This window comes from Protobothrops mucrosquamatus, unplaced genomic scaffold (assembly GCF_001527695.2).
Source record: "Protobothrops mucrosquamatus isolate PMUCROS unplaced genomic scaffold, P.Mucros_1.0 scaffold1675, whole genome shotgun sequence".
In the NCBI taxonomy this organism is placed as follows: Eukaryota; Metazoa; Chordata; class Lepidosauria; order Squamata; family Viperidae; genus Protobothrops; species Protobothrops mucrosquamatus.
This window is the reverse complement of record NW_015387831.1, coordinates 92,328-119,817: the sequence shown is the minus strand read 5'-3', so window position 1 is coordinate 119,817 and position 27,490 is coordinate 92,328. Positions and strand designations below refer to the sequence as shown.

General features: G+C 38.9%; 1 protein-coding gene across 1 annotated transcript; it reads left to right on the top strand.

Moving 5' to 3' along the window:
• Positions 1 to 1,358: 1,358 nt before the first annotated feature.
• On the top strand, positions 1,359 to 26,980 carry ELAC2 (elaC ribonuclease Z 2). The gene is made up of 24 exons (XM_015822773.1): positions 1,359 to 1,630; positions 3,809 to 3,859; positions 4,466 to 4,536; positions 6,396 to 6,460; positions 7,379 to 7,436; positions 7,716 to 7,784; positions 9,510 to 9,629; positions 10,276 to 10,334; positions 11,580 to 11,638; positions 11,721 to 11,793; positions 12,311 to 12,423; positions 13,596 to 13,694; positions 14,642 to 14,783; positions 14,889 to 14,974; positions 16,341 to 16,459; positions 17,323 to 17,419; positions 17,983 to 18,121; positions 18,987 to 19,025; positions 21,296 to 21,405; positions 22,950 to 23,049; positions 23,125 to 23,245; positions 23,354 to 23,432; positions 24,101 to 24,245; positions 26,205 to 26,980. The coding sequence occupies exons 1-24, from the start codon at positions 1,392 to 1,394 to the stop codon at positions 26,439 to 26,441; spliced, it is 2,490 nt and encodes an 829-aa protein (XP_015678259.1). The 5' UTR covers positions 1,359 to 1,391; the 3' UTR covers positions 26,442 to 26,980.
• Positions 26,981 to 27,490: the final 510 nt, after the last annotated feature.

The following is a 27,490-nucleotide window of genomic DNA, read 5'->3' as shown; positions in this document are numbered from 1 at the left end:
CTTTGGACAACACTGGCTCCTTCGACTAAGAAACGGAGATGAGCACTGCCCCCTGGAGTCGTAAACAATTGAGCAGGGGAAACCTATACCTTTATGTTTTTAGAAAGCCAATGGATGTACTAACTCAGATGGCTTTTTAAAGTTTGCTTTCAATGATTTGCACTCCTTCTGTACCCTTGCTGCTCTTCCAATATATAGTGATGGAAATTTTATAAAGCACAAACTATATCCAATAGCTTTTTGTGACTATAATTTTGCTCTGCAATATTGAAAGCCCAGGGGTATAATCTTTTGGTGCTTACCCATAAACTACTTGATTTAGACGCAGCAAGATACTGTTAAACCCACATTTAACACATATTTCCTTTTATTTGAATGCCTTATGTTCTGGCATTCAGTGAAATACAGTATTCTTCCTCAATATGTTTCTCAGGGGAGTAGTTGACTTTGCCTCCTTTATTATATTTCAGTTCAATTACACTCCAAATGAGCATCCTTACTGAATTTAACTTGAGGTTGCCAAATCACTTTTTCTTTTGATGTTTTTGCTGCATTGATCATATAATTAGCTCTAAAAGTGAAGTTTGTTAAAGACTCAGTAATTATTCCCTTTGCAGATGTTAGTCGAAGTTTTGGAGTCTGGACTTTCCAGGCAGTTATATTCAATGAATTCGTTTTGTGGCACCCCACAGATTTAAATGTACGATTCCATCGAAGCTTTAGTTTCAATCAACATTAGTCTTTAAGGAGTTATATGGTCTTTTGCTGCAGAAGACATGGGTATTTCCTTTTCTCAGCCTATGCAATTCACTCTACTGGGATAGTTTCTTCTGGAGACTTCTTTCCAGGGTTTCGCTTGGAAACGTAAGCTCTAATGGCTCATTCCTATTCTCCTCCGTTTCTTCTGGAGACGAACGGCCATGTATTGGGATTTCCAATGTGTTTGCAACAGATGAATGCGGTTTTACAAGGCGGAGGGATGTCAGTTTGAAGCACTGCTAGGGGTAGAAGGCAACAAGGGCTATAACTGATTAGTTGAACTCGAGAACAAGTCAGTTTTTTCCTCCCCAATTTAGTAAGTCGGTGTTGCAAGTTGGAAGCCACCATATCCTAATTCGGATGCTATGCATTTGCTAAGGCGACACACACGAAAACAAGCCGCCGGTCTGAAATGCTTTGCGTCTCTATGATCGTACACACACTGGGAACGTAGAAACGAAACCGGAAAACTCACCTCAACTCCTTAGTCTCTATGATCAGTTTCTGTCCTGTGAACCAGCCTGGTGATTGGCGGCCGGGGCGGAGAACGCTTCGCTCTAAGTCGGATTGGTCCGGGCTCAGTCACGTGGGGAGTGGGAGAGCAAGCGCGTGCCTGCCGGTGTCTGGGCTGGATGCGGCGCCCTTCTCTCAGCTACATGTGGAAGCATCTGCTGGGGGCGACGATCAGAGCCATGTCTGGAGGGGGAGCCCGTCTTCAGCGTCCCCCGAAGGACCCGCTGCGGCATCTTCGCGCGCGGGAGAAACGCCACGGGGCCATCGACAAAGGCCCCAACACCGTTTATGTGCAAGTGGCGGCAGGAGGATCGCGAGACATGGGGGCGGCGGTCTACGTCTTCTCCGAGTACAACCGGTGAGTCTCCGCCTGATGTTTGCACTGCCTTCCCAGTTCCGGTGAGACACGTGCGAGAGGCGTCGCATGAGTCTTTCTTTCCTCCGTTCAGTTCACCGCAGTACTACATCGGCCTCCCTTCTCTTACGTTGGTGTAGTACAGGAAGTCCTCGGCTTGACAACAGTTCATGTAGTGACTGCTCGAAGTTACAACGGCAGTGGAAAAAGTGACTTGTGACCGTTTTTCACAACCGGTCCAGCGGCCCCATGGTCACGTGATCAAAATTCAGATGTTTGGCTGCTGGTTCATATTTATGACAGTTGCAGTGTCCCAGAGTTACGTGATCAACTTTTGCAACCTTCTGACAAGCAAACTCAATGGGGAAGCAAGAATCACTTAACAACCGCAGTGATTCACTTAACAACTGGCAAGAAAGGTCGTAAAATAGAGCAAAGCATACTTAACAACTATCTCACTTAGCAACAGAAATTTTGGGCTCAATTGTCGTAAATCATCGAGGATTACCTGTAATCTGCAGAACTAATTACCTCTTATCTCTGAATGCTTTCTAGGAAGCATATCCTTGTGTATGTGTGTGCGTGTGCGACTAGCCTCCTTTACATGATGAAAGAAAGCTCAAGCAATCAAGCGCGGTTGATATTAAATATATCTTTGAAAAACTTACTTTATAATGCCATTGTGGGGAAGGTGATACCATCAATTAGTGAAGAGCAGACATAGTTTCCCTTTCCCCCCATCCCCAGAAAGCCTCCCCAAAAGTGAGTTAGCATGTAGGACTGTACATAGAGAAAAGACATCTCACCTTACTTAGCACTTTTTCTAACACTCAGACATCCGTATTTCCTAGTGGAAGAGAATTAAAGCTGTTACAGAAGCTGTTGGGGTTTTCTCTTAATTGCTCTCATTTTTCTGTTCAGGTAGAGCCAGTTTGATGTAATGATAAAGTTCCTGAACTAGAAAGTAGGAGGCTGTGGATTCTGATTTTCACTTATGTATAAAAGCCAGCTGGATGACTTTGGGCCAGTTATTCCTCCTTAGCCCAACCAATCTTAGGGTCTTTTTTGTTGTTGTGGGGGAAAATGGGAGGCAGAAGCATTATGTATACTGCTGTGAGTTGTAAAAAAAATAAATAAAAAGTAGATATTAATCTGATAATAGGAGTAGTTGAATGAGGGTAGTTGCTTCTTCAAGTACTTGTACTCTTTCTCTATAAATCTGCCATTGGATGATGCGATTGGAGGATTTGACCTTAACCAGCCAAAGAGAATGAGTACAGATTGGCTGATTTTTTGAAGGATAAACATAATTGCTTATCTTTCCTTTGAATGATTTGATGACTGGACTAGTTTGCTCCAGTTGTCACCATATGTTCATTCAGAGAGGATGAAATGGCTGCTTCTTTGGTAACTAGGTTTATATCTGTGCTGCTTAAACACAGAAGAAAATACTCCAGGAAGCCATACACTGATGCTTTCTTTCTAGTGTAGGCAGTATTCCTTGCTTTGGTTCCTGAACTGGTAAAGAGGAGAATGGATAGGAGCAGCTCCTAATTATTCTTCCTTGTTCACTCTCTTTATCTGCTTCCAGAACCTGCCAACTTTAACAGAACTGCCAGTGCTTGCTTCTTTTTTCTCCAACATGTTTTGAAGAGAAGAATTCAAAATAAGAGAGAGCTATTTACGTTTTATTTATTTTTTCTTTACCAAGTGCACTTTCCCTCCCTAAATGTAGAGCAATTTTAAGTATCTTTTCACCAATATGTATTTAGTGTCACTTCTAATTAAGTCTTTGTTCATTTGAATGATAATCCCATGATTACTAGATAGGGATCTTCTAAAAAAGTGAATATTGCAGAGAAAAATCAAACATAACTATCCTACGGTACACTTCCCTTTTAACATTTTTAATTGTTTGCTCAGTTCAAGAGCAGTAGAAGTTAGTATATGGTTGAGACTTCTCAACATTTTAACAGCCCTGAACATGTCCCTAATACAGGAAGAAATTTACGCTAGCCCAAAATGGCACAAAAGAATTTTCTCTTCTTTGGATTTATAAGATAAAGCAGCTCCTTTCCATTTTTGTTGAATCTGTGCCAACTGGGTTTTAGTGGTTTCGGAAGCTGTCATTGGGCTATTAGAGATAGGGTTATCATAATTTGAATTATTCTTCCATTTCAGATATCTTTTTAATTGTGGAGAAGGAATACAGCGCCTTATGCAAGAACACAAGTAAGTGAACCAAAAATACAGTAAAACTATTGAGGTGTGTTAAATATCTTTAAATCATGGGTGGAATGGGGAAAAGAACCAGAGGCAACAAAGTGGAGTGCCTCAAAGGTGTGGTGGTTAACTGGGATCAAAATAGAAGAGAAAATAGGAATGACACCTTGAAATATTAGATGGTCTCAGGTACTACCCACAGCTTTTGTTTTTAAATCCCAGTAATGCTGTTGTGAATTATAGCCAGTGCTCTGAGAAGAAAGAAGCTGTGCTGGCCAGTTTCAATGTGTGGAAGAAAAGAAAATGCCCCAGTTGATGCTTTAATTCAGAAAGCACATAGGATTAACTTTTGTTGTCAGGGAGCAAAGGGGCATATAAAGTTCATTCTTTATAATTATGCATCAGATGTTTTGCCCTTTGCATTATTTGTTTTATTGTTTTAATGTATCACCTAAAGTTGCTTGGACAGTTGAAGAGGCTTATAAATTGAATGAATTAATGAGTGAATCAGTGAGTGAACGAGGCATTGAGGATGATATTGGATGTGCTTATGGACAAAAGCATGTAGAAATATTAGTTTAGTAAATTCCATTAAAAGCTTTGCCTTTATTGCAGGTTAAAAGTGGCTCATTTAGACAATATCTTCCTCACTAGAATGAATTGGGCAAATGTTGGTGGCTTGTCTGGTGAGTACAGTAAATAAATATATTCTGTATTCCAAATCATGCTGCTTTGAATGTTCTAATTAAATAAAAATATATAAATAGGTTGAATTTATAATCTCAGTAGATTTGGAGAATGCATCAGTGAGAAAAGATAGATGAGAAGAGATCAAGTTATACAACAGTACTTCAACACCAGTTAATTTTATCTGAAGAAATGTCTACCAGAGGGTTGCCTATAAGGAAAAAATACAAAATAGATTTGTTTGAACAGGTGTAAAATAATAAGTACTTTAATAAAAAATTGAAAATCCTTTATGGCAGAGGTGTCAAACTCAATTTCATTGAGGGCCGCATCAGCATTGCGGTTGCCCTCGGGGCCGGGTGGGTGTGGCCAGGGTGGGTGCGGCCTACTGGGTGGGCGTGGATGGAGTGGGTGTGGCCTACTGGGTGGGCGTGGCCAGCTCTACATCATTCGGGTCAAGGGTGCCTGTGGGGGCCTGGGCAGGAGTGGGACAGATCTGAGGCTCTCTGGCAGAAAGGGGTGGGACCAGGGCAAGTGCCAAGACATGGTCCACTGGAGGAGCCTCACTGTTCCTCTCAGGCCATGCGGGGGGGGGGGGGCTGGATGGTGGTGCGGGCTGCTCGGAGCCCTGGGCAGCAGAGGTCAAATGCCCAGCCTGGCCCTCGAGCACCCGCAGCACCAAGCCCAGCCCCACTTCTTCAAGGATGCTGCTGGTTCCTCGCTGTTTCCAGACAGTCTTGTGGAGCTAAGACTGAATGCGTTTCAGCATAGATGGCCACCACAAAATTGTACATTGGCTCCCGGCTGGCCTGGGCCAGGGCCAAGGCAGAGGGGGCCGTTCCCTCACTGTTTCCAGGATGGCTTTGCGGGCCACACGAAACCACTTCGTGGGCTGCATCCGGCCCCCGGGCCTTGTGTTTGACATGTCTGCTTTATGGGCATTTTGCAGAAAATAATTAAAAATTGGTGATTTTTGCTTTTGTTAATTCAAAAGGAGATATTCCTGAAGGCCATTAAAGTTGGGATCAATCTAAACTCCAGGGGAGTCACATTTAAATATAATTGTTACTTTGATATCTATGAACCATACGTCTTGTTTATCAATATAAACTAGTGTAAACTACCGGTAGTCCTCACCTTGCAGCCATTTGGTCAGCAACCATTCAAAGTTAAGATGGTGTGAGCCAATGGTGGTTAGACTAGTCTTTGAAATTCCAACCCTCTCAGCTCTCCAAAGATCATATGATCATGATCTGGGTGCTTGGCAATCCATTCACGCTTATAAACAGTTGCCAAGCACCTTGTGATCACATGATTGCTATTTTCAACCTTCCCAGGCTGCTTCCAGAAAGTCAATGGGGAAGCAGCGGGGAAGGTTTTGAGTCACTGGGGTAAGTCTCCCCTGCCTGGGCAATTTCTACCAGTCTCTTATGCACCCCTGCACACTCTCCCTGATCAATGTGTCTTGTACATCCTCTCTGACCTTCTCCAAACTACAGTGCCTCTCATGCACCCCCTCACCTTCACCTTTGTGCATCCTCCTCTATGCTTCCCCTTGCTTTCTCCCTTACCTGGCAGCAGCCACTTACCACTCTGTAGGATTGGGATTTAAACTTCCTGCTGGCTTCTCCACTGGCTTTGGTTGTGTGAAGCCAACCAAAGGTTGGCTCATCTAACAACCATGGGATTCAATTAATGATGGCAGTTGGAACTGCAGGGTTTGTTGCCACTAAATGATATAGTCAACCATAATCTTTTTCTTTCTGTGTTGCTGCAGCAGTAATCTTTTTTTCAAAAGTTCTCTGCAATTTTATCTAAAGACAATTGTAACCTTCACACTCTTTATCCTTTCATCTAGGAATGCTTCTTACCTTAAAAGAAACAAGAGTTCCCAAATGTATTCTTTCTGGACCACCACAACTGGTGAGTTGTGTTGTGCTCTTCTTCTTTTTTGCAGTGATTACCTATTCAGTTATCTTTTAAGAATAATAGCATAGAATTAAGTATGTAATATAGGGCAGTGCGTTGATTGGGTTCTTAAGACATTCACATTTTTTTAGTTTCTACAGAATTCTAATGAAATACTTTAATTAAGAGTGGAAAGATAGTCCTCTCGCTTAAAGTCTGAAGTCTATTTTGAAATCATTCATCATAGCCATAGTTAATATAGCTGCTATTTGTTCTGGACTTAGATTTCTGTGATTGACGTTCAGCTTCTGAACTGTTCACACCTATAAGTTATACAAGACAGTTCATTACAATCTAGCCTGCAGAATAATCTCAGTGTATTTTTAATCTGGGAATTAGAATGTTGCATTCTGTGCTATATAAATTGCTAGAGAAATGCAGATTCGGGGACATAATAGTTATTCCTTACTTTCAGAAACATTACTTTCTTCCATAAAAGTATAGCTTATATGTGATGAGCATACTTTGTTTAAAATACTTTTTATTACTGTCTAAGGCTGCTTCATATTGGCATTTGGGGGGGGGGGGCAAAATAAGATCCATTGTTCTGACCTGATGTAGTGTAATAGTTAAGAATTGGGATTTCCTAGATTTGAGTCTCAGCTACAGTGAACTAAATAGATTGCTTTAGAGTTAGACAGCCTATTCCTCCTCTCTCTACCCTATCCTCGCGTGCCATAACATATTATAGGATTGTTGAAAGAATAATAATGAGATCACTTGTATGAAGCATTTTGAATGCTTAAAAATGGAGTAAAATGTAAAAAGAGTTTTATCCTATTAGGTGAGCCTCATAATATGTGAGAGTAATCAGTGTTTTACTAATTTGCTAGGAAATAATAGTTGTCGTTCTTTTTATTATATGTATTTCAGCAAAAATATTTAGAAGCAATCAGAGTATTTTCTGGTTCAATGAAAGGAATGGAGATAGGTAAGTGCTATCTTTCAAATTGTATTTCAGGTTCGCAGTTGCCGGAGGTGTGCTGTTTTGCATACTGGTTCTATGGCAGACTGATCAAGAAAAGAGAATTGCTGTACATCTTTGCTTGTTTTTCTTGATTCCATGCTGTGCCACCAGCTTTTAAGGTTATTGGCTACCATCTTTTCTTTAAAATGCATCTAGCAAAGCCATCTTAAAGCTTGAAGCATAAGAATTTTAAACTGTAGCTCGAATAACTTAACATTCATTTTCCATCTGTGTTGTTACTAGTTGTGCAGTCTTTTTTGGCTCCAGACTATGAGGATGAAACAATGATAGTACAGCAGGTCCCTCTGGTAGGTGAGTAAGGTATCCTAATTTTAAATAGGGGGTGGGTAGAACACAGTAAAATCTGTGCTATAGAGATCTAAGCATCATAACAATTCTGTAACTTCTGATTCTGAAAAATTGGGATGTAACAATAGAGGAACCTGTGGTTGATTATGAGACAGAGAACCTGCCCTAGTTGTAGAAAATTTTGCTGCACCATAAGTTTGCTCTGTTGTCTCATAACTTTCTTTTTCTGGTGGCTGGTGGTTTTTATACTGGAGTACAGTATACACTAAAATCAATATTGATTGATTGAACTTAGGTGGCTGCTCATCTCAACTTACATGTGATTCTGGGCAGCGTACACAATTAAATCACAACACTTAATCATTAAAATCAACTAAAATGCTTAAACGCTACAGTTAAAAACACCACAATAACAAAAAAAGGAAACTACAGTATAAACTTATACACAATGCAACCATTCAAGGGGCTGCACACTTCCAATGGCACATCCAATGGCACATCCAAGTTTTAAGGGTCTTTCAGAAAACCAGCAGAGACGGGGCAAATCTCACCTCAAGGGAATGTTGTTCCAGGGGGTGGGTGCCATTGCAGGAAAAGCTGTCTTTCTGGGTCTTGCCAAATGAAGGTCCTGGGCCAATGGGACCTGCAGCATTTCCCTTCTGCCAGACCTGATGGGATAGGTGCATGTAATTGGGGAGAAGTAGTCCCTCAAATAATCTGGCCCCATGCCATGGAGGGCTTTAAAATCATAACTGGCACCTTGAGCTGGACCCGAAATCATCCTGGCAACCAATGCTGCTTTCAAGCAGAGGAGTAAAATATACTGTTCTTGAAGCACACATAACTACTCGCATCACAGCATTTTGCATCAGCTGAAGCTTCTGGATGGTCTTCAAGAGTAGCCCCATGTAGTATGTTAACAGTAATCCATTTGGAAGGTGTCTAGGGTATGAATTATTGAAGTTAGAGTCTCTTGATTCAGGAATGGGGGCAACTGGCACACAATATGAAACTGTGCAAAGGCCCTCCTGGCCACAACAGCTACCTTCTTTTTGAGCAGGAGTTGTGAGTCCAGAAGAACTCCCATATTGTGCACCAGATCTGTTTGGGATGGTTCAATCACATCCAGCACAAAGTTGGTAACTCTCTGGATTCAGAAGATCCCAGTATCCAAAGCCATTTAGCCTTGCCAGGGTTCAGTTGAATATCTGGGTAATATCTCATTAACTGAACTCAAAATTTACAGATAACATATTAACTTTCTTGAGTCCCAAGTACTGTGTGTCAGATGGAGCTGCTGCACTACACTGCGATCACTTCCAGTTTTTTATAATCACATATAAATGGGTGGTGATTGGGATAAATGAAAACCCTAATATTTTCAAATTATCAATACATTGACAATAATAAGGTTGTTTATAATATTTTCCAGTAGCTATTAAGATGCTCACTGAGAATTCTGTGTAAAAATGTTCTTAACAGGCTATGAAAATAGTTAAGTTTGAGGTTTTCTTATTTTCTTATATATCACACAAAGCCATAAAACAGTCTGTATGTTTTTGGCTCATTTTTGGATGTGCTGTGTCAATAGAGGCAATTGTGGCCAAATCAGCGAAGTGCAGTTCTGTACAATATATGAATGTATTCAGTGTCTGCAAAACAAAGAGTTGTGCATATTCTAACCTTATCCTTGCCTCTTTTCTCTTTCCACCATTTGCCTCAAAAAAGCCGACTGTGACCAAAGGATACACCCCGACTCTAAATCGCCAATAGACGAGGATGATCAAGAACATATTGCAAGGCCAGAATCTCCCTCTGACAGGAATAAACAGTCACCTGATAAAATAGGTGAGGAAGCCTTGATCTTTGTTAATGAAATGGGACCCACCAAGAGGTTTTCGTGGTGGGGGAGAGGAAATTTGCCAGATAAGCCATTATAATTTAAATTGCAGCATGAAGTTTAAAAATCTGTCCATCCATATTTCACAAAAGAGATTACTACCGAAGCTGGATAATTTAGGAATGTATGTCTTAACAATGACTTAATATTTTAAAGATATTTTTAAGTTTTATTAATGTTTTGTCTCATCAATATTTTAAAGTTAATTTTCATTTTGATGTTTTGGGGTCTATAATGCCCAAGCTGGTTTACACAAAATACTTAAATACTATTGAAGGTGTCTCTACTCTTCTGGCCTATGGTATTGTTCTGGGGCGACAGTATTAACCCCCCCTCTCCCCCAGCATTATCCCCTTCCCCAACGCTTTAAAAAAAATAGGCTAGAAAGCCAGGAACCTTAGATTTTCTCAGGGGTGAAATAAAATTATTAAGTCTGTATATATAGTTGCCATGTCTGCTCAAATGTATAAAGTATGTCTCTATAGAGTGATGCTGTGTTGTTGCTTTTGGTAAAAAAACAGACATTTTAAATTTTACGTATATTTTGATTTTGAAACACAGGACTTATCTGTCTGTTGTGGATTTTGTTTTAAGGCAGCAAGAGACACATACTTGAAAGAGACCCATCTCTTGTTGTTGCATATGTTTGTAAGGTAAGAGCTTTTCTCCACATTGAGGGTGTCAAGGTTCCAACTGACGAACCCAACCAAGCAAACACTTTCCAATCTCTTAATGTAAAACTTTATTGAGCACATCATTTCTGCACAGTTGAAAGCAAAACCAGCTCTGGCAAGCCTCAGGCCAAACCTCCTTTAGTAAAAAGAAAGCACTTCCCCTCCCATGGAAACAATTAGAAATAATTATATTGTTATGAGAAATTGTCTCTTAGTCGAGCCAGACATCTGGCAATTGACCTTGCTTCTCACAGTCTTCTTTTCTTATCTTTGAAGTCTGCATTCCAATTTGCCCTCCTCCCTCCAAGCTCATTGGCAAGCTGAGAAGCAATAATTGTTGCACCAGCAAAGCAAACTTCAAGCTTGACAGAGGGTACCTCAGTCACTATTTGGGAACCTGTCATAGTATAAAGATTCAATATCATGCTGTAATAGTTCTGAGCTAGGGAACACTTGATATGAAATAAATACGATCCAGATGCTTTGCTTATTAGAAAAACTGGGTGAAAGAAATGCTAAGATTCCAATCCTCTTTAAGTATGCATTTTTAGGATTTCACTACATCTGAGTTGCATGTGCTTGGATGTTTCTCATATAGATTGTGGAAATAAATTGAGAGTTGTCTAGAAATGGTAGGAGTTAAATGTGCATATTGCATATTATAGGTTTATAGACTTCCCCCCAATATATGTATTTATAATTGCAACTTTTGAGGATCTTAGACCTGACTTCCTCATGAGAAGATTTATTACTTTTATGTCTGTATTGCTTACACTTGATCTTAGCCAAAAGGCCAAGAAGCAATACTTGGTGGGATGATCTAGAGCTGAAGGCGCTCGGCTCCCACTTGGAAGGTTGAGAGTTTGATCCTAGGCAGCAACAAAGCACAAAGAGAAAATACCTGCTGCAAACTCCATGTAGGCATCAGGAAGGGCACCTGGCCAGTAAACACTCAGCTTCACTTAGTCGCTGCGACTCCATCCAAAACAAAAGAATTAAAGGGTCGTAAAAAGGAAAAAAATGGTGTGTATTGCTTAGTTTGCCAAATATAATAAGATATTTCATCCCAAGCCAAATATGCCTTTCTGTCCTCTCTTAGTATTTCTAACGTTAGTGTTGGGTTGTAAGTAGGTGAATTTTATGATATAATGTCAACGTTACCATTTGAGATGACTGAAGACACTGCTAGGAATACATGGTGAAATAACCTATATTTATCTATAGGTCCATCCGAAGAAAGGAACCTTCTTAGTTTTAAAAGCAAAGGAACTTGGCTTGCCTATGTAAGTATGGAATTCCAGTGTATGTTTATATGTAGAATGTCTTCAGTCTTCAGAGATTGGTTAACTTTTTTTTTTTTTTTAGTGGCAATGCAGCCATTGCGCCCATAATAACCGCTGTGAAGAATGGAGAGAATATCGTGTTTGAAGGAAAAGAGGTAGAACATTTCTGAAGGGTCCTTTTATTTAGGACCTTTTGCATATGAAATTAGCTGGGCATCCCTGTCTTATGAATGTAACCATTGAATTTTTTTAGTTTATTATTTAGGGCAGAGAGATTACAACCTAAAATGCTTGTTTGGCCTTTGCTTCAATCAGTGGGAATATTTAAATGAATTGAGTCCATAAAACTATTGATTTGTGTAATGTGAAAAAGCACATGAAGTTCCCTCACTTATTCAAAGGAAAACTTTTACATTGGATCCGTTCATCATTGTGGGTTGAGGGGAACAGCTTTCCGGGCTCAAAAGTTCATATAACGTGATGGAACAGTTTGACAAAGCAAAAAACAAACAAACAAAAAACGCCCTTCCTGTTTTGTGATCCCTGCTTCTTGGTCATTATGGGAAATGTTACCCAGTAATGTTCTTCTCCCTGTTGAAATGTGGATTGTGATAGACTTTAATAAAATATGTGTGTTGGTGGTGTGCATTGACCTGTGTATCTTATTAACAGATCTTGGCTGAAGAACTTTGTACACCCCCAGAGCCAAGTATAGCATTCATTGTATTGGAGTGCCCTCATGAAGGTTTTATAGATGCAGTCTGTGAGAACAGTACACTGCTAAGGTATGATTAAGCAAAAGCTCAACTGTCTCCATATTTTGTATTAAGGAATCACTGTACAACAACTTTCTTGCCATATCTTTATTTGTCACCATGTCTTTTGGAAACATGAGTCTGTTTTTATATTCCTCAATCCATGTAAACAACTCATTTACCCTAGGTCAGTAAGATGTGGCAAAATATTAGTAGGTGAGAAAATTATATGTATTGCATATAGCAGGGGTCCCCAACCTTTCTGGGTTAGCAGCCCAGTGGGAAAGGGAAGGGCAGCCACCTTTAAGGTTAGTGCCGGCGCAAGGGCAGTTGAGCGCGCGCATGCGCACACTGGCCAGTCATGCATGCGGCCCGGTGACCAAAAGGCCGCAGCCTGGTAGTGAGCCACAGCCCATTGGTTGGGGACCTCCGTCATATAGGATTGATTCTTTCAGTGGGTGCATAAATACAGGTAGTCCTCGACTTACAACCATTTGTTTAATGACCATTCAAAGTTACAACAGCACTGAAAAAAAGTGACTTAATGACTATTTTTTACACTTACATATATTGCAGCATCCCCATGGTCAGTCAGTGAAAATTCAAATATAACTGGTTAATATTTATGAGGGTGGCACAGTGTCCCTGGGGTCATGTGATCACCTTTTGCGACCTGACAAGCAAAGTCAAAGTGGAAGCCAGATTCACTTAACAACTGTGGCAAGAAAGGTCATAAAATGGGGCAAAACTCACTTAACTGTCTCAGCAACAGAAATTTGAAGCTCAGTTGTAGTTGTACGTCGAGGAGTACGTGTAGTTTGAAATTCAGTAGAGTAAAAAAATAGTGCAGAAATACGGTACAAATATGAGTTTGTATTCTTGCAGTCACAAAACTATCTACTGTATATTTGATAGCTTCATTTATAGTATTCAGTATTTTAAGCTCAGAACTGAATTTTTGATCACCTGGTTCAATGCTGAACTCTCCTCTATCAAAGTTATACAAGCATGTTGTGGTATAAGGTGGCGGTCTCTTGCTGAATTCTGCTCACTTGTCAGTGAAATCTATATGCCCAGGCCTTAGAGCTTGGATTCTGTAGATATTGAGATAGTAACTATCCTGATATGTGGTCACAGTATATGCTAGATACAGAATTGACATCCTGAGAATTTCTGTTTTTATATCAGATCTTTTGTTGCAGGTATCGGCAAGGGAATCCAGAACATTCTGTGGCTTTAGTTGTTCATATCACTCCAGACTCTGTTCTGAAGGATAATCGGTATAAGCAGTGGTTAGAAAGGTTTGTGTCTATCTCTATCCATAGTTTCAGTTGCTGCTCAGATTATCTAGCATAAATGAGGTTTGAATAGTGGCGTGCTGAATTTCACTAGCATTAACTGATTTCCTGTTGCTTTACTTTGACATAATGCTTGTATTTATATTTAACTCATTCTCACCAATTGTTTACTGTTAGAATGATAATTAGCATTGTTTACGTCCTGGCATTTACACAGTGTGTTTCCCATACATTTGCAATAATACTTAATTACTAGAATAATATTACAAATATAGACAGAGTCCTGAAAAAGTTAAGTCTGTATCTAAAAGAAGAGAATCTGTCTGTAAAATAGGGAGCTTCTGACTTATTCACTGTCATGACAATATATCAGCATTTGGCTTTATTTGTTTTCAGTGTATTTCACAGGCAAATCTGTGATTGGAAATCCAGTGAATTAACCCTGATAAAAGCTTCTGGGTGCTTCTCAGACAAGAACATTTTATGCTTTTTCTCAGTTGCTCTTTTTTACTGATATTGTTCTATCACTATGGTTGAACATCTGTGGTAGAACACCTTGTGTTCTATTTTTAAAACCTTCCTTATATGGGAGATTGATAGACAAGGTGAGGAAGTCCCATCTTCATGTTATGAGTGATAGGCATATTGCATTTGTATACATAGGGTCCAGGCGAAAAGGAGAGATCCAACAGGGGAGTGCAGACAATATAACTGTTTGACTAGACATTGCAGCCAGATTGCTCTCATAATATACCTGACCTCTGATTGTACTAAAGCTCTCATGAGAAGCACGTAGAAGAACAGAAAGGAGGAGTCAAGGCATTAAGCTGTAAATAGCTTCTATTTTGTTTGTATGGACAATAATGGTAAAACTCAACGTAAAATAGAATTTCCTTACCCTATTTAGAATATCAAGTTTTAAAATACGCCTGATTTTTCTTATTCACTAGCTTTGGTGAAAATACTCAACACTTGATACTCAACGAAAATTGCAAGTCAATACATCATCTTCACAGCTACAGAATTCAAAGTCAGCTCAATTACATACATCCAAAGATCTTTCCATTGCTCAAAAACCACCACCCAAACAAGGTACGAAGATAATAGTAGTTAAATATGGAACAGCTGGAAGGGTACATGCTCTGTTTCAGTCAGTTTGGTAGCGTATGCTTTTATGTTTTTCTGTCTACCCATCAGGAAGAAGAGGCTGAGTTCAGTGTGCCTGTGACTCAAGGAGAATGTCTCCTCAAATACCAGCTGAGACCCAAAAGAGAATGGCAGAAGTTGGTAGCCATTTCAGTTTGCCTTCATATTACGAATTCAGTCTTGTCCAAAGACTTACCTCCTTGACACCGAGCATAGAATTTCTGCAGATTTTTTTATCTTTCTACCCTTTTCCTTATCAATTGGGCATTATTTTAATATTAAAAAAATGAAATACCTTTTTGCAAAATATTAATATATTTTAATCTCCTTGTTTTGCTTCATATCCTTGGAGAATATGTCAGAGTAGTACTTGTTTTAAATTGTGCTTACTAAATAAAATGCAAAAGGATACATAAAATATTCCGAAGCGAAATATTTGAACTTCAGATGCCCTCTTCTGAACCGTGAGTGCCCCATTTTGAGCATAACCAGATTGGTCGGAATCATTTCCAGAATGCTCAAAGCAATCCGTAAAGGGTGCTGTATTTCATATCTAATATGGAATGGGATGTTTTGGACGCTGTTATGCCATTTGTAATAATCATATAATGGTGCAAAAATACATGTATCAAGTTGATCTTAATATTATATGAGTGGCAAATGCATATTGTACGTTAGAGGGAGCCACCCAAAGTTATTGAGAATCAGATGGCATACAGGTTTAATAAATAATTATCATTATTAAACAATTCAAATATGGTATAAAAGAAACTATGCTCAGAAATTTATCGCATAAATAACAGTTCCAGAAAATCTGACATTGCTTAAAAGTCTCTTTCTTACTTGCTGATTAAAAAGAAAAATTAGGTATTGATAATCATGTTGTAATGTTGTTGTTAAGTTTGAATGATAAAAGGAGAAGAGAAAAACCATGTAGTAGGTTTAGATGGAAGTCACCAAGCACCTTTTCTGCTCATAGTAGTACTTGTTAACTTAGTTGCTTAGTTGCTTTTTAGTGGGAGTGGGGAACAGTGGCTTCTGTGTCTAGAAAGTTACATAGGACTTGGAAGTATGAGCAAGTGGGCAAACAATTTAAAAACACAACTGCATTTCAAATAGTTGTTCCCTTTTATAGCATCTTGAATTAAATATATAAATTACGGGTGATGCATTTTTTTTGTAGTTGAGATCTGTGACCTTTGTTTGAATTGGGTGGCCATATAAATGCAACAGACAGACAGACAAGAAACTAGATAGGCTGGCCAGCCAGCCAATTGACCTCAGGAATATTTGGCCAGTGATGTGCAAGGAAGTAGGAGAGCAAAAATGTGTGCATTTCTTGCAGTCTGTAGGTTGGCCACTCTTGAGTAAATGTTTCTCAAAGTTGGTAGGTTTTTCTTTGTGATAAAAGTATCAGAATGGTTAAGAATAATAAGATAACCTTTGTTCTTAGAAAATAAAATGCTTGTTAATTGCTTCTCATTGTCTCTTGTGTTTTTTTAGGGATGCTCTTTTTAATTATAATCCTGCTGAATATGTAGCTGAAGCCTTGCAACTCCCTGACTTCCAGGATTCGGTGCAGACATGCCACGAGAGTTTGTCAGCGAAACCAGCACCATCAGGTCAATAAGCTATCTGCAGGATTCATCAACATATCCGGTCAAACAGCTGACTGTGGAAAAAGCATACATTTGTTATTTCTGATACAGTTTGAGAAAAAGCATACATTTGTTATTTCTGATACAGTTTGAGAAATTCATTTAATAGATATAAACTTTTACAAAAAAGACAGTTTGATAATCTCTAAAAGTCAATGGTTGAACAACAGGTCAGCTTTGAAGGCGCCCATTCTCTAATCATTTGTAAAAGTTGATCTTACTGGTGAGGTCGCTGTCTTCTGAAATAAGTGTTATGTTCTGGCCATGCAAAGGTTATTTGGTTTTTTTTGTTATAAAGCTGCCTAATTTTTACGGTATTTCTGAAAGACCGTTCTTTCAGAGACATCCAACAGTGAAGGATGCAATCAATATACTAGATCATTTTTTGAGACAATTTTTTGCCCACATTTTGCCCATCTTTGCATGCAGGTTATTTGTAACTTCAAGCTGAGGGAAAGAATTTTTTTAGAACATTATAAAAAAATAATTTCTTATAAACTTAGAGCTGCTTATTTGTAAGCTGGCCTTGGCGAATGCTTATAGTAGAATACAGAATACAGAATTCAGAATAACTGTGAGAAGGGACCTTGGAGGACTTCTGGTCAGGAGAACTTATACTATTCTGGAAAAATGGCTGTCCAGTCTCTTCTTAAAAATATCCAGTTCTGGAGGCAAGCCATTCCACTGGTTAATTATTTTCAGGAAATTTCTCTTTAGTTTTTATGTTTATATTATGGGCTTCCTATTCAGCACAAGTATTTCATTTTTAAGTAACAATCCATATCTTTGGTTTGCATGCATTTAACTGCCTTTTTCTTATTTTCTAGAAACCCAAGATTGCTATCCAGAAGTTGTGTTCCTAGGAACTGGCTCTGCGGTACCAATGAAAATACGGAATGTTAGCTCTACCCTGGTAAATATTAGGTAGGTTACAGTTTTGAGGAAAGAGATAGGCAGTTACTCGAAGATGAGTGGATAAAAGTGGAATACCTAACTTCTCCAGCATTATTTGCCTTCATTATTGATTCTGATTTCAGTCACATTCAACAGGAAATGGATATAGGAAAGAGTCCGTTGTAATATTTCTGTCTTGATCTCACCAGTAGATGTTAATCTACCTGTTGTCTTCTTTATTGAATTGCTAACTCCTGATTTCTTTATCAAGTTGAAATGCTTGTTATTTTAACCATACATTTGAGAGCTAAGATTAAAGCAAATAAGCAAAGGTCAGAATCTTCCATATTAAAATCAGGGGTGAGTCTAGATTGTCCTAGGATACAGTTCTACAGTATAAATGCAAACTAGGATTTTTAAATATACTTTTGCATTAACCATATGCAGATGGTGAAAAGACATGCAGCAGAACAACTATCTTAAAACTATTACATGAAACATTGTGAGGGAAGGAGTAGCATGTCAGGGTCATGGCTTCTGTAAATGCAGGGTTTTTTCATATCTATTGATAATATATACATTCTCTTTTCTAGTCCTACTCAATCTGTGCTTCTGGATTGTGGGGAAGGAACCTTTGGCCAACTTTGCCGCCACTATGGAGATGAAATTGACAAAATATTATGCAACATTGCAGCAGTATTCATTTCACATATACATGCTGATCATCATACAGTGAGTAGTATATAATAATTGCACTGGAATTTTATTCTTCTCGTTACCAGTAGTTCTCCCTTAAGGACGGTAATTGGCACCAGCAATTCCACTGCTAAGTGACACAGTTATAAAGCACAAGATCCTGTGACTGAACTGACTTACAGTGGCAGTGCAGCAGTTGTAGTTCCCATAAGCAAATCCCAGTGGTTGCAGTGTCCCACAGTCACATGACCTGGCAGCTTGCTGGAATTGATCTTGTTTGCAGAAAACTGGTGATGAAGGTGGAAAATAGCGATCATGTGACTGCTGGATGCTGCAACATTGTAATTGAGTTGCCCTGAGGTGAGATAGGTGGCAAATAAATTTAATAATAAATAACTAAATTGCAATCTGGTTGCCAAGTGCTAAACTTGCAATCATGTGACTGGGAATGCTGCGATGGCCATAACTATGGTGACCCATTGTAAGTACCCCTCATTCAACACCATTGTAACTTTGAACGGTTATTGAAGGAGTGATTTTTTCAGCAAGGACTACCTGTATATTGAATATAATCAGTGGGTTGTTGCTTCTAAGTATTTCTATCGAATTGTAGAAAATCCATTTATGTCGCTAATTTTCTCACTTGCAAACAACTTTGAAATGACGTTAATATTGATTAAGCAGTGAAGCTAAATTTGTTAACATCACTACGAACAGTATTTCAAAACTTACTGGTAATGCTTTTTTTTTCTAGCATTAAATAAAACTATGTTGTCTTCTGTGTATTGAAAGGCCATCTATATATACATTTTTTGCCCTTCTACAATCAATTCGCTTCAAGAAGAAATATTTAAAGATGAGTATATAAGAAATAATCTTTCACCAACTTTCTTTCTTCTAGGGCTTATTAAATATCTTAGTGCAGAGACATCGTGCACTTGTGAGTATTAATTAATTAATTTATAATTAATATATATAAGAAAATATAATAAATATATAAGTATAAATTATTAGTTTATAATTAATTTATACAATTTATATAGCTTCTCATCTCACAGCAGTGAATCTCGAGATACGACTATAATAAAGCCTGCCCATTGTGTCATATGTCACAGTGGCCGTTAAGTGTTTCGCTTAATGATCCATCCATTCCTGCTCTCCCCAATGCAATTGTTAAATGATCATTAAGTAGAGCATTAAGTGCCTCAGGGTGAAGGAGGCCTTGGAGGCCTGGCCCAGTCTGGCCTGCCCCAGTCCTCCCAAGACCTCCCCATCCCCAAGATTGCTTCCTGCCCCTTGGGTCCCCACAGACCTTTTCTCACTCCCATTGGGTTCTCCCAAGCCTTAGGCCTGATTCCCACCTCACCAGGCCAAATCTCCTCCTCCTCCTCCTCACTTACCTTTTGAAGAACTCCAAACCCTTCCAAAGCTCTGGGATGCATTGCCTCATTGTGTGGCCATGTGCTTCTGGAAGTGGCAGTGATATTTATAGCTAACAATGCAGTTCAGCCTCTGGCATCGCACCTTGCAGCCGAGGGAGAAAACGACCAGTTCTGCTTTGCTAATGTGGTCTGCAAAGCATTTTGGAAACCTCCAGGGCCCGAAGTATCTGAAAGGGTACGCGGACTGTTCAAGAAGCAGGACAGGTTGCTTTGTCCCTCGGAGGCATGGCACGATTCTAGAAGCAGGCGCCATGTTTCCAGTGGCTGAATTGCATTCTGGCATCATTGTTACTTCAAGCTGTGTGGCTGTGGGACCAATCACTCTGTTTTTCTGCCTTAAACAGGGAGCGGTTTATCTTGTGATTGGTTTCTCCCTGGCTTGCGTGGGTGACCCAGAAGTGGCCATCATTTTGCTCCCCTCACTTATGCCATGAGACAAGGCACTCCATTTTGCTTCCAAACAAAATTGCACAGCGTTGCAAATGGAGTGATTTGTCATTCGGCTGTGTGGTATGATTTTGGAATCGTGCCATGTGGCCAAGGAGCAAAGCGACCCATTCCAGAGCTATGGAAGACTTTGGAATTCTTCAGAAAGTTATATGAGGAAGAGTGTGTGGGCATCAGGCTAAGGCCAGGAAAATTCTATTGGGGGAGGAAAATGCTCTTTGGAAACCTGGTGCAGGGGGAATGGGTGGAGAGGGGGAAGACCAGCATCCTGTGTTTGGTCATAAGAGTGAATAAATGTAGGGCGCTATAGAGGCTGTAACTTTTGGACTGAATTATAAGCTTTTTTATGGTGTTAACTTTGAACAGCCGTTAAGCGACCAATCATAAGTCAAGGATTACCTTTACAAAGATTAAAACCATCATAACAGTCATCATTCATGATGCCCAGGTTAAACAGTAATTCACAAAACAAATACCACATCACCAATAGAGGTGTCCCAACTGCCTGGTCTTAATGCCCAAGAGAATAGCCTGGTCTTCAGAGACTTTATGAAGGCTAACAATACAGGAGCTAACTCGATCTCCGAGGGTAGTCTTCCACAGCCACAGAGAAGGCACGACTCCTAGGCCAAGCAACACGGCACTGCTTGATGGGGGGACCTGAAACATGGTCTGCCTATTGTTCTTGGTGGGATGAGCAGAAACAGTAAGGGATAAAGAAACAATGAAGGTAGTCCTGCAAATAACCTGGTGTCCTATGCCATGTAGCACTTTATAGGTGGAAACCAGTACCTTGAATTGGATCTGGAAGCCTCCTGGGAGCCACTGCATTCACAGAACAGTAATATTATATGACTGCTCATGCTGTGGTGTTCTGGACCAGTTACAGCTTATGAATGCTCTTCAAGGGCAAGCCCATTTAGAATGCTTTACAGTAATCCAAAGAAGGGTTACTAAATTATAAGCAAGGACTTTGGTTCATGAATGGTATCATTGGTACACAAAATTAACTTGTGCAAAGGTTCCCCTAGTCACAGCTATTACTTACTCTTTGAGCAAGGGCCATGAGTCCAGTCTTACATAGCCCCTGTTCAAAATATGTCAGTCTTGCCAGGGCTGAAGATGTCAGTTGAACCAAAGCCTGTTCTACACAATTTAGGCTGATATTTCCCAGGCATTGAGAAAGGATCTCCTTCATTAAAAATACTTAAGTATCAGAAGAATAAACAGGGATTAATTCTTGACTTGTTTTGCATTGTTACCTCATGGTTTACTGGTTCTTGCAAGATCTCTCATGATTTATTTATTTACTTTTGCTCAGGTGTCCCAGGGTGAGTCTCACAATCCACTGTTATTAGTTGCACCCACAATACTTATGACATGGCTGCATCAATATCATGATAATTGTCAAGAGATCCTGGGTCACACCAAGTAAGTAGATGCAGTACTTTGAAGTATATTTGTAGCAATATGTTACAGTAATATTTCTTTATCATAAGTTAACTGTTGACTAAAATGACACCCAAAGATGAGTCACTCGAAACTTCGCTGATCATACCTTGCTGTTGCTCCAAAACCTACAGCTATGAGCATTACTCATCACATGCAGACCTTGTCTTTTTTATATCAGTTTATATTCCACCCTTCATCAAAGCAACTCACAGCAGTGTGCGTGATTTACTACTTCTATTCTTGTTGTAACCCTATATCATAAATTACTCCAAGAGAGTCTTTCTAATTCAAGAGCATTCCTGGCCCTGTTCCCACAATACCCTTAATCCAGTTTGGCCTTTAACCCAATTAGATCCCCCTGCTGATGATTTTGGAACCCATTTTCTCCAGGAGGTGCTATGGTCTGATGAACCTGGGTGTCAGGGAGAATTTCATAACTGCACTAGCTCTTCTCCCGTTGACCTAGCAAGCAGCAGTAGATATGTGCTGCTTAAAATGTGCTGCAGCCTGTTTTTTGTGCTGTCAGCCCTTGACAATGAATTCTATAATGGAAAAGGCTTGGTCCCCCCCCCCCAACTGTTCTGTCTCTCCAGCTTTTTTTTTCTTGGAGATATCGGTAGGTATACAAATGAGGCAGTTAAATAGATTTGATGTTCCCAGGACACACTTTACTGGATTGAATTAGCTTAGTTTAGATCGATTCTGCTTTGTATAAAATCTAGTCCCATGGGAATCAGCTCACAGGGTCCAGTTGGCCCAGTTGTGAAAACAGGGCCAGTGATTTTCAGGTCAGAATGGAGATTTGAACTTCTGTGTCTCCTTAATTTAAATCTGGCAATAGTTGTATCAGCACTTTCATACTCAGTTTAGTTAAGAGTTTAAAGACGTTAGAGGTCAGGCTGAATGAATTCATCTAATATAGTAATTTAATATCTTGTAAACGTCTAGGAATTTCTTTGTTGGGACCCTAAATTGTTGTGAAGAGGAGGTATTTCACATAGATTGGATTCAGTTTGACAGTTATTTTTTAACATCTGCAGAATACTGATTGCATATTCTTTAAATCGTTGTTCATCTAGATCAGAAAAATGACCTGGCTGATGAAATATTTATTAGAACCTTGCTGGTAACAGTTCCACCAGGGGTTTATTATGGGTAGTCCAATTTTTAAATTAAAAAGATTCAGCCAATTTAGAGCAATTTTACATCCATGTTAAGACTTGTGATTAATTTCATTCTTTATAAAATTCAGAGAGAATGTGGACAAGCAGATAATGGGGTGAGCCATTAGGTTCTTCTAATGCAATTGGTTGATGTGAGCAGAAAATAATATTACATTTGACACCTAGTAACGTAGGAATTTGAAAGGAGAAACAAGTGTCCTGATGGTATGCACTTATGAAGATAATACTTTCCCCTTTGATAGCAGGTAGTTTTGCTGATATGAAAAGTTCTTGTCCTTTCATAAAACAAAACCATACATGCTTTTACCATAATTGTGGGTCTCTTTTTTTTCTTTTCAGAATGATTCCTGCCCAGTTTTTAAAGGAAAACGCCGATGTGTTTAAACCCAATGCAAAGATGTATATTGAATTGCTTATGGAGAAATGTGACTTCAGAGAGGTAAAAAAGGCATGGGATAGACGGGGATAGGAAAAAGCACAAACAGATTCCAAGTGCTAATGTGCTGACATTTAGTTTCAGACATGCGAAGTCCGGCATTGTAAGAATGCCTTTGGTTGTTCCATGGTCCATAAATCTGGTTGGAAAGTGGTCTACTCTGGTGACACTATGCCATGTGCCGCTTTAGTTGACATGGGTGAGCTATGCATTGACTATAACATTACTGGGTATAGCTTGGGTCATACCATGTGTTTGAAAATGTTCTTATGCTGCTCTTCAAATGTCACAAATATGGTTTTCACAGGAAAAGATGCTTCTTTGTTGATTCATGAAGCAACCCTGGAGGATGGAATGGAAGAGGAAGCTATAGAGAAGACACACAGGTAAAGAATTTCTACCAAAGGGTGACATCGTCATTTTTTCATGTAAGAGTGAAATGAAATAAAGGAGATTTTTAATTTTTTTTAATCTAAACTGTAACAGAAAGCATATAGAGATATACTTTTTGTTCCTTGAATAATTAAGTAAGATTGGAGCAAATGTTAACTACTTGCATATTTACCTGTTGTAATTAAGTTAGACTTGATTTTGGTTAAACCCTTTTTAGGTTGTAAGGTTATTTTAAAAACATCTCCACCCATTATATTAATATGCTAAGAATCTATATTTTGACATTAAACATTGAATTATATATAGGGAATAAATGTTGCCTTTATCAATATTTAAAGGTTTAATTTTGATATTCCAAGAAAAAAAACACAAATTGAGACAGCAATTTAAATTTTTAATAATTTTCAGGACTCTGATAGGGGTAAGACTAGATGACCTAGTTTTATTAGGGTCAAATATATTGCTTGGCATTTTGAAGCAAGCCTCTTTGCTGATTTGTTTTGACAAAGAACAGCAGTTGGAATACTCCATAAATACTTTTATGTTGCTCCCATAGTCTTCCAATTTGCTTTTCCCTCCCTTTTAACATAAGTTGCTATGAAGGATTCTGGAAAGATGTCTTTATTTCATACTGTGTTTTCTTTTTGTTTCCTTTCTATAGCACTACTTCACAGGCTGTTGAAGTTGGAATGAGAATGAATGCAAAATTCATCATGCTCAATCACTTCAGTCAACGCTATGCTAAAATTCCTCTTTTCGATGAAGATTTCACTGAAAAGGTTGGAATTGCATTTGATCACATGCAGGTCAGTTAAAATTGTAGCTTAGGCTAAGAGAGTTCTATATTTTCATGTGCTTCTTTTGGATATTGAATATTTTTTCTAAATAACCTAAAATATTGATCTGGTTTATTAAAAAAATAGTATCATAGATTAAATTAAATAAAATTATATAGGGGGATCTTTTCCCCAGTGTCTCAAAATGTCAAAATTGATGACTCTTATCTTACTGAAGTGGATTCACAACTCACACCTCATAATACTATACAAAAATGTATGGTTTCTGTTGTTTTTGTCAGCATTCCCTTCTTGCTTAGTCTGCAACTGCTGATTCCAAGATATTCATTCTTCTGTGCATTAATTTTTATTTCTTTCTTTGAAGCAGCTCAAACTACATTATTTGGCGATGCTTTCCTTTGTTTTCCCATTCACAAGAGAATGATTGTACTTCTAGAATGACTCTGATTTGAAATAATTTAATCTAGCAGTCCCTTTTAAAGAACTTCCAATAGATTGGAATTTCACTGGGCTGGGCTTAATCTAGTGAGCTGAGAGGAGTGTCTTCTCATTATCCAGTTGGACCAGACATGTCAAACTCGTGACATCACATGATGTATCGGACCTTTTCCTCCATTGCCGGCTATGGGGTGGGCACGGTTTCATCGTGACGCATCTGGCCCACGGGCCGGCAGTTTGACACCCCTGAGTTGGACTATCAGGTCTGATAGGAAGTCACTGGTCCAAGTCTCTCAGTTCCTCTTCAGAATGTATTTTCGTCTATCCATTGTGTAGCTTGGTCCCAAAGTTTTTTTAGTATTTCTCCTAGAGCAGACATGTCAAACACAAATACAATTAGTTTATGTAGGAGTGATAGTGATCCAGCAGATAATTTAATCTATGATATGGGGTTTTTTTTAGTAAACCAGATCGATATTCTTTAGGATATTTACTTGAGAGTCTCATTGGACATCCTTAGTTTTGGCCTATGTTCAGGCACTTCGGAGGAAAGAATGATACAAATGTGCATTTGGGATTGAGAGAGTATATTGCATAGGAAGATTCAAATTTTGATAAATCCCTGGGTATTCTTATTTTTCCAAATCATTTTTCTAATCTGAATGGTTGTTATTACTATTTCTCCAACGGAACCTTTATATGTTTGTCCTGCCTCTTTTTCTAATCCAGCCCAGCCTCTCTGCCCACTCCTCAACAGTGCTTCTATTGTTTTTGAAACTAATGTGCCTGTGGTAACTTAATTTTTATATAGCTTTTTAGTCTTCCTTTATTTTTAAAATCATAGTTATTTTTAGTTGATTTTTATTTTATCTCTTTATGCTGTAATTGTGTGTAATTGAATATTCTGCAGTCTCCAAGGCTACAGTATCAAAGTAGGTCTGTTTCTGTGTTTTAGTTTCTTAGGATGTTTTGCCTGCTGCCATTCTCTTTTCTAGATTATGCTTTGAGGTTATAGCCACATAGGAGTTCCCCTTACACACACACACACACACACACACACACACAATATTATAGCACACACCACCATCTTTCTGATTATAGGATTAAAAAGAGAGAGGAACTTCAAATGAACAAACAAAAGATAGGAAATAAGTCACCTTTTTTGTAGGTATGATATTAGTCTGGTGAAGTTTAGGTGACCTTATTGGTCAATTCATGTTGTGTTCCCAGTCAGCTTTTCCAACAGAAGACAGATAAGATGGCATGTTAGAGTGGAAGAATTCTGTTTTTAGAATCCTGAGATGGATTTTCCTAGAAATCAAAACATTTTAAATGTGTAAGTGAGCTTGAAAAATTGATTGGGCACTAGATCAGTTGTCCATCAGGTTTTTCTTTGTCTATTGACACAAAAGAGTTCAGTATTGAGGTACATGCTACACACGTAACACTTCATTTATGAAAATTTAAAGGCTGTAGATTCATACAGATTCTGTACAGTTTTTGCTATATATTATTGGTTTTCTTTGTCAGGTTCGTATTGAGGATTTCGATGCCATTCCAAAATTGATCCCGCCTCTAAAGGCCTTGTTTGCAGATGAGATTGGAGAGATGGAGGAGCGCCGGGAGAGACGAGAATTGCGCCACTTGAAAGAGGCGTTCAAAGCTTCCCAGACTGTCACGGGGAACAGATCACCAGCCAAAATGAAATTGGAACACTCTGAGGATTCTGTTGGAGCACCAAATAAAAAACTCAAAACTACCAATTAAGCAAAGCAACAAAATAGCTGCTGTTCTATCAAGGAGAGTGACTTAAGCATATGACATCTGATATGTGTGAGAGCTGAAGACTCTAGGAGGTATCAACACATTGAATTTTGCCAGCTGGTTGGCTCTGGATAAATTGCCTGTGTTGCCTCAACAAGCAGAGTTCCTGCTGGACATGTTAATAGCTTAGCTAACAAAATGTACTTCCCAGCTGCATTATCTGGAGACACTGTGGTCCGATGGCTCATTTGCCTGTCTGCTGGAAATATTTTATTATGGTCATTGAGACAAGTGGGGATCTGCAACCTATTATTTTGATTCTCGAAATAATAGTCAATTTCTTTAAAACCAGACCTTTAGACTGGATGAGCTTGTAGTGTTGTGACTGTATACACTTTTGGAGTTGTCACTGCTTATCTAAAATTAATTTTGCAGCATTCTTCCTATGACGCTATTTATAGCGTAACATTTTAAGTACTCATATTTTTAAATTCAAGGACCCAGTAAATAAAATGTACAGATGGATACATTGTTTGCACTGTCCTAAACTCTCCTTCAGCTATATTATTGGAAGTTAGACATTTCATAGGGATATACTAACCACCTAAATAAGTACAAACTATTTTCATTGTATTATTCCCCCCAGAGAAACTCAAATTCTCTTATCAGGTCGGTTACCAAAAGCAAAACAAAATTATTAGAGTTATGGTTCAAGAAATACCTGGGTGGCTATAGGTTTCTCACCACTTATTAGGTCTTTAAAAGGAACAGGCATGATTAGAGATAGTACTGTTCATTAAATTGATATCCCACGTATCTGAGAATTCAAGCACATACAGTACTCCATCCTCCTCCAGGTGGTCCTTCACTTTTGACCATAATGGAACCTGCTTGTTACGCTCACAAATTGTGATGTTTGTTAAGTGAGGCACTCATGCTTACCTCACTTAATGACCCCAATTCCTGCTGTCATGGTCATTAAGTGGAGCACGGGATAACTCGGGTGGCAGAGGCCCTGGGAAGCCCAGTGCAGGTTCAGTTCTGCACTGCAG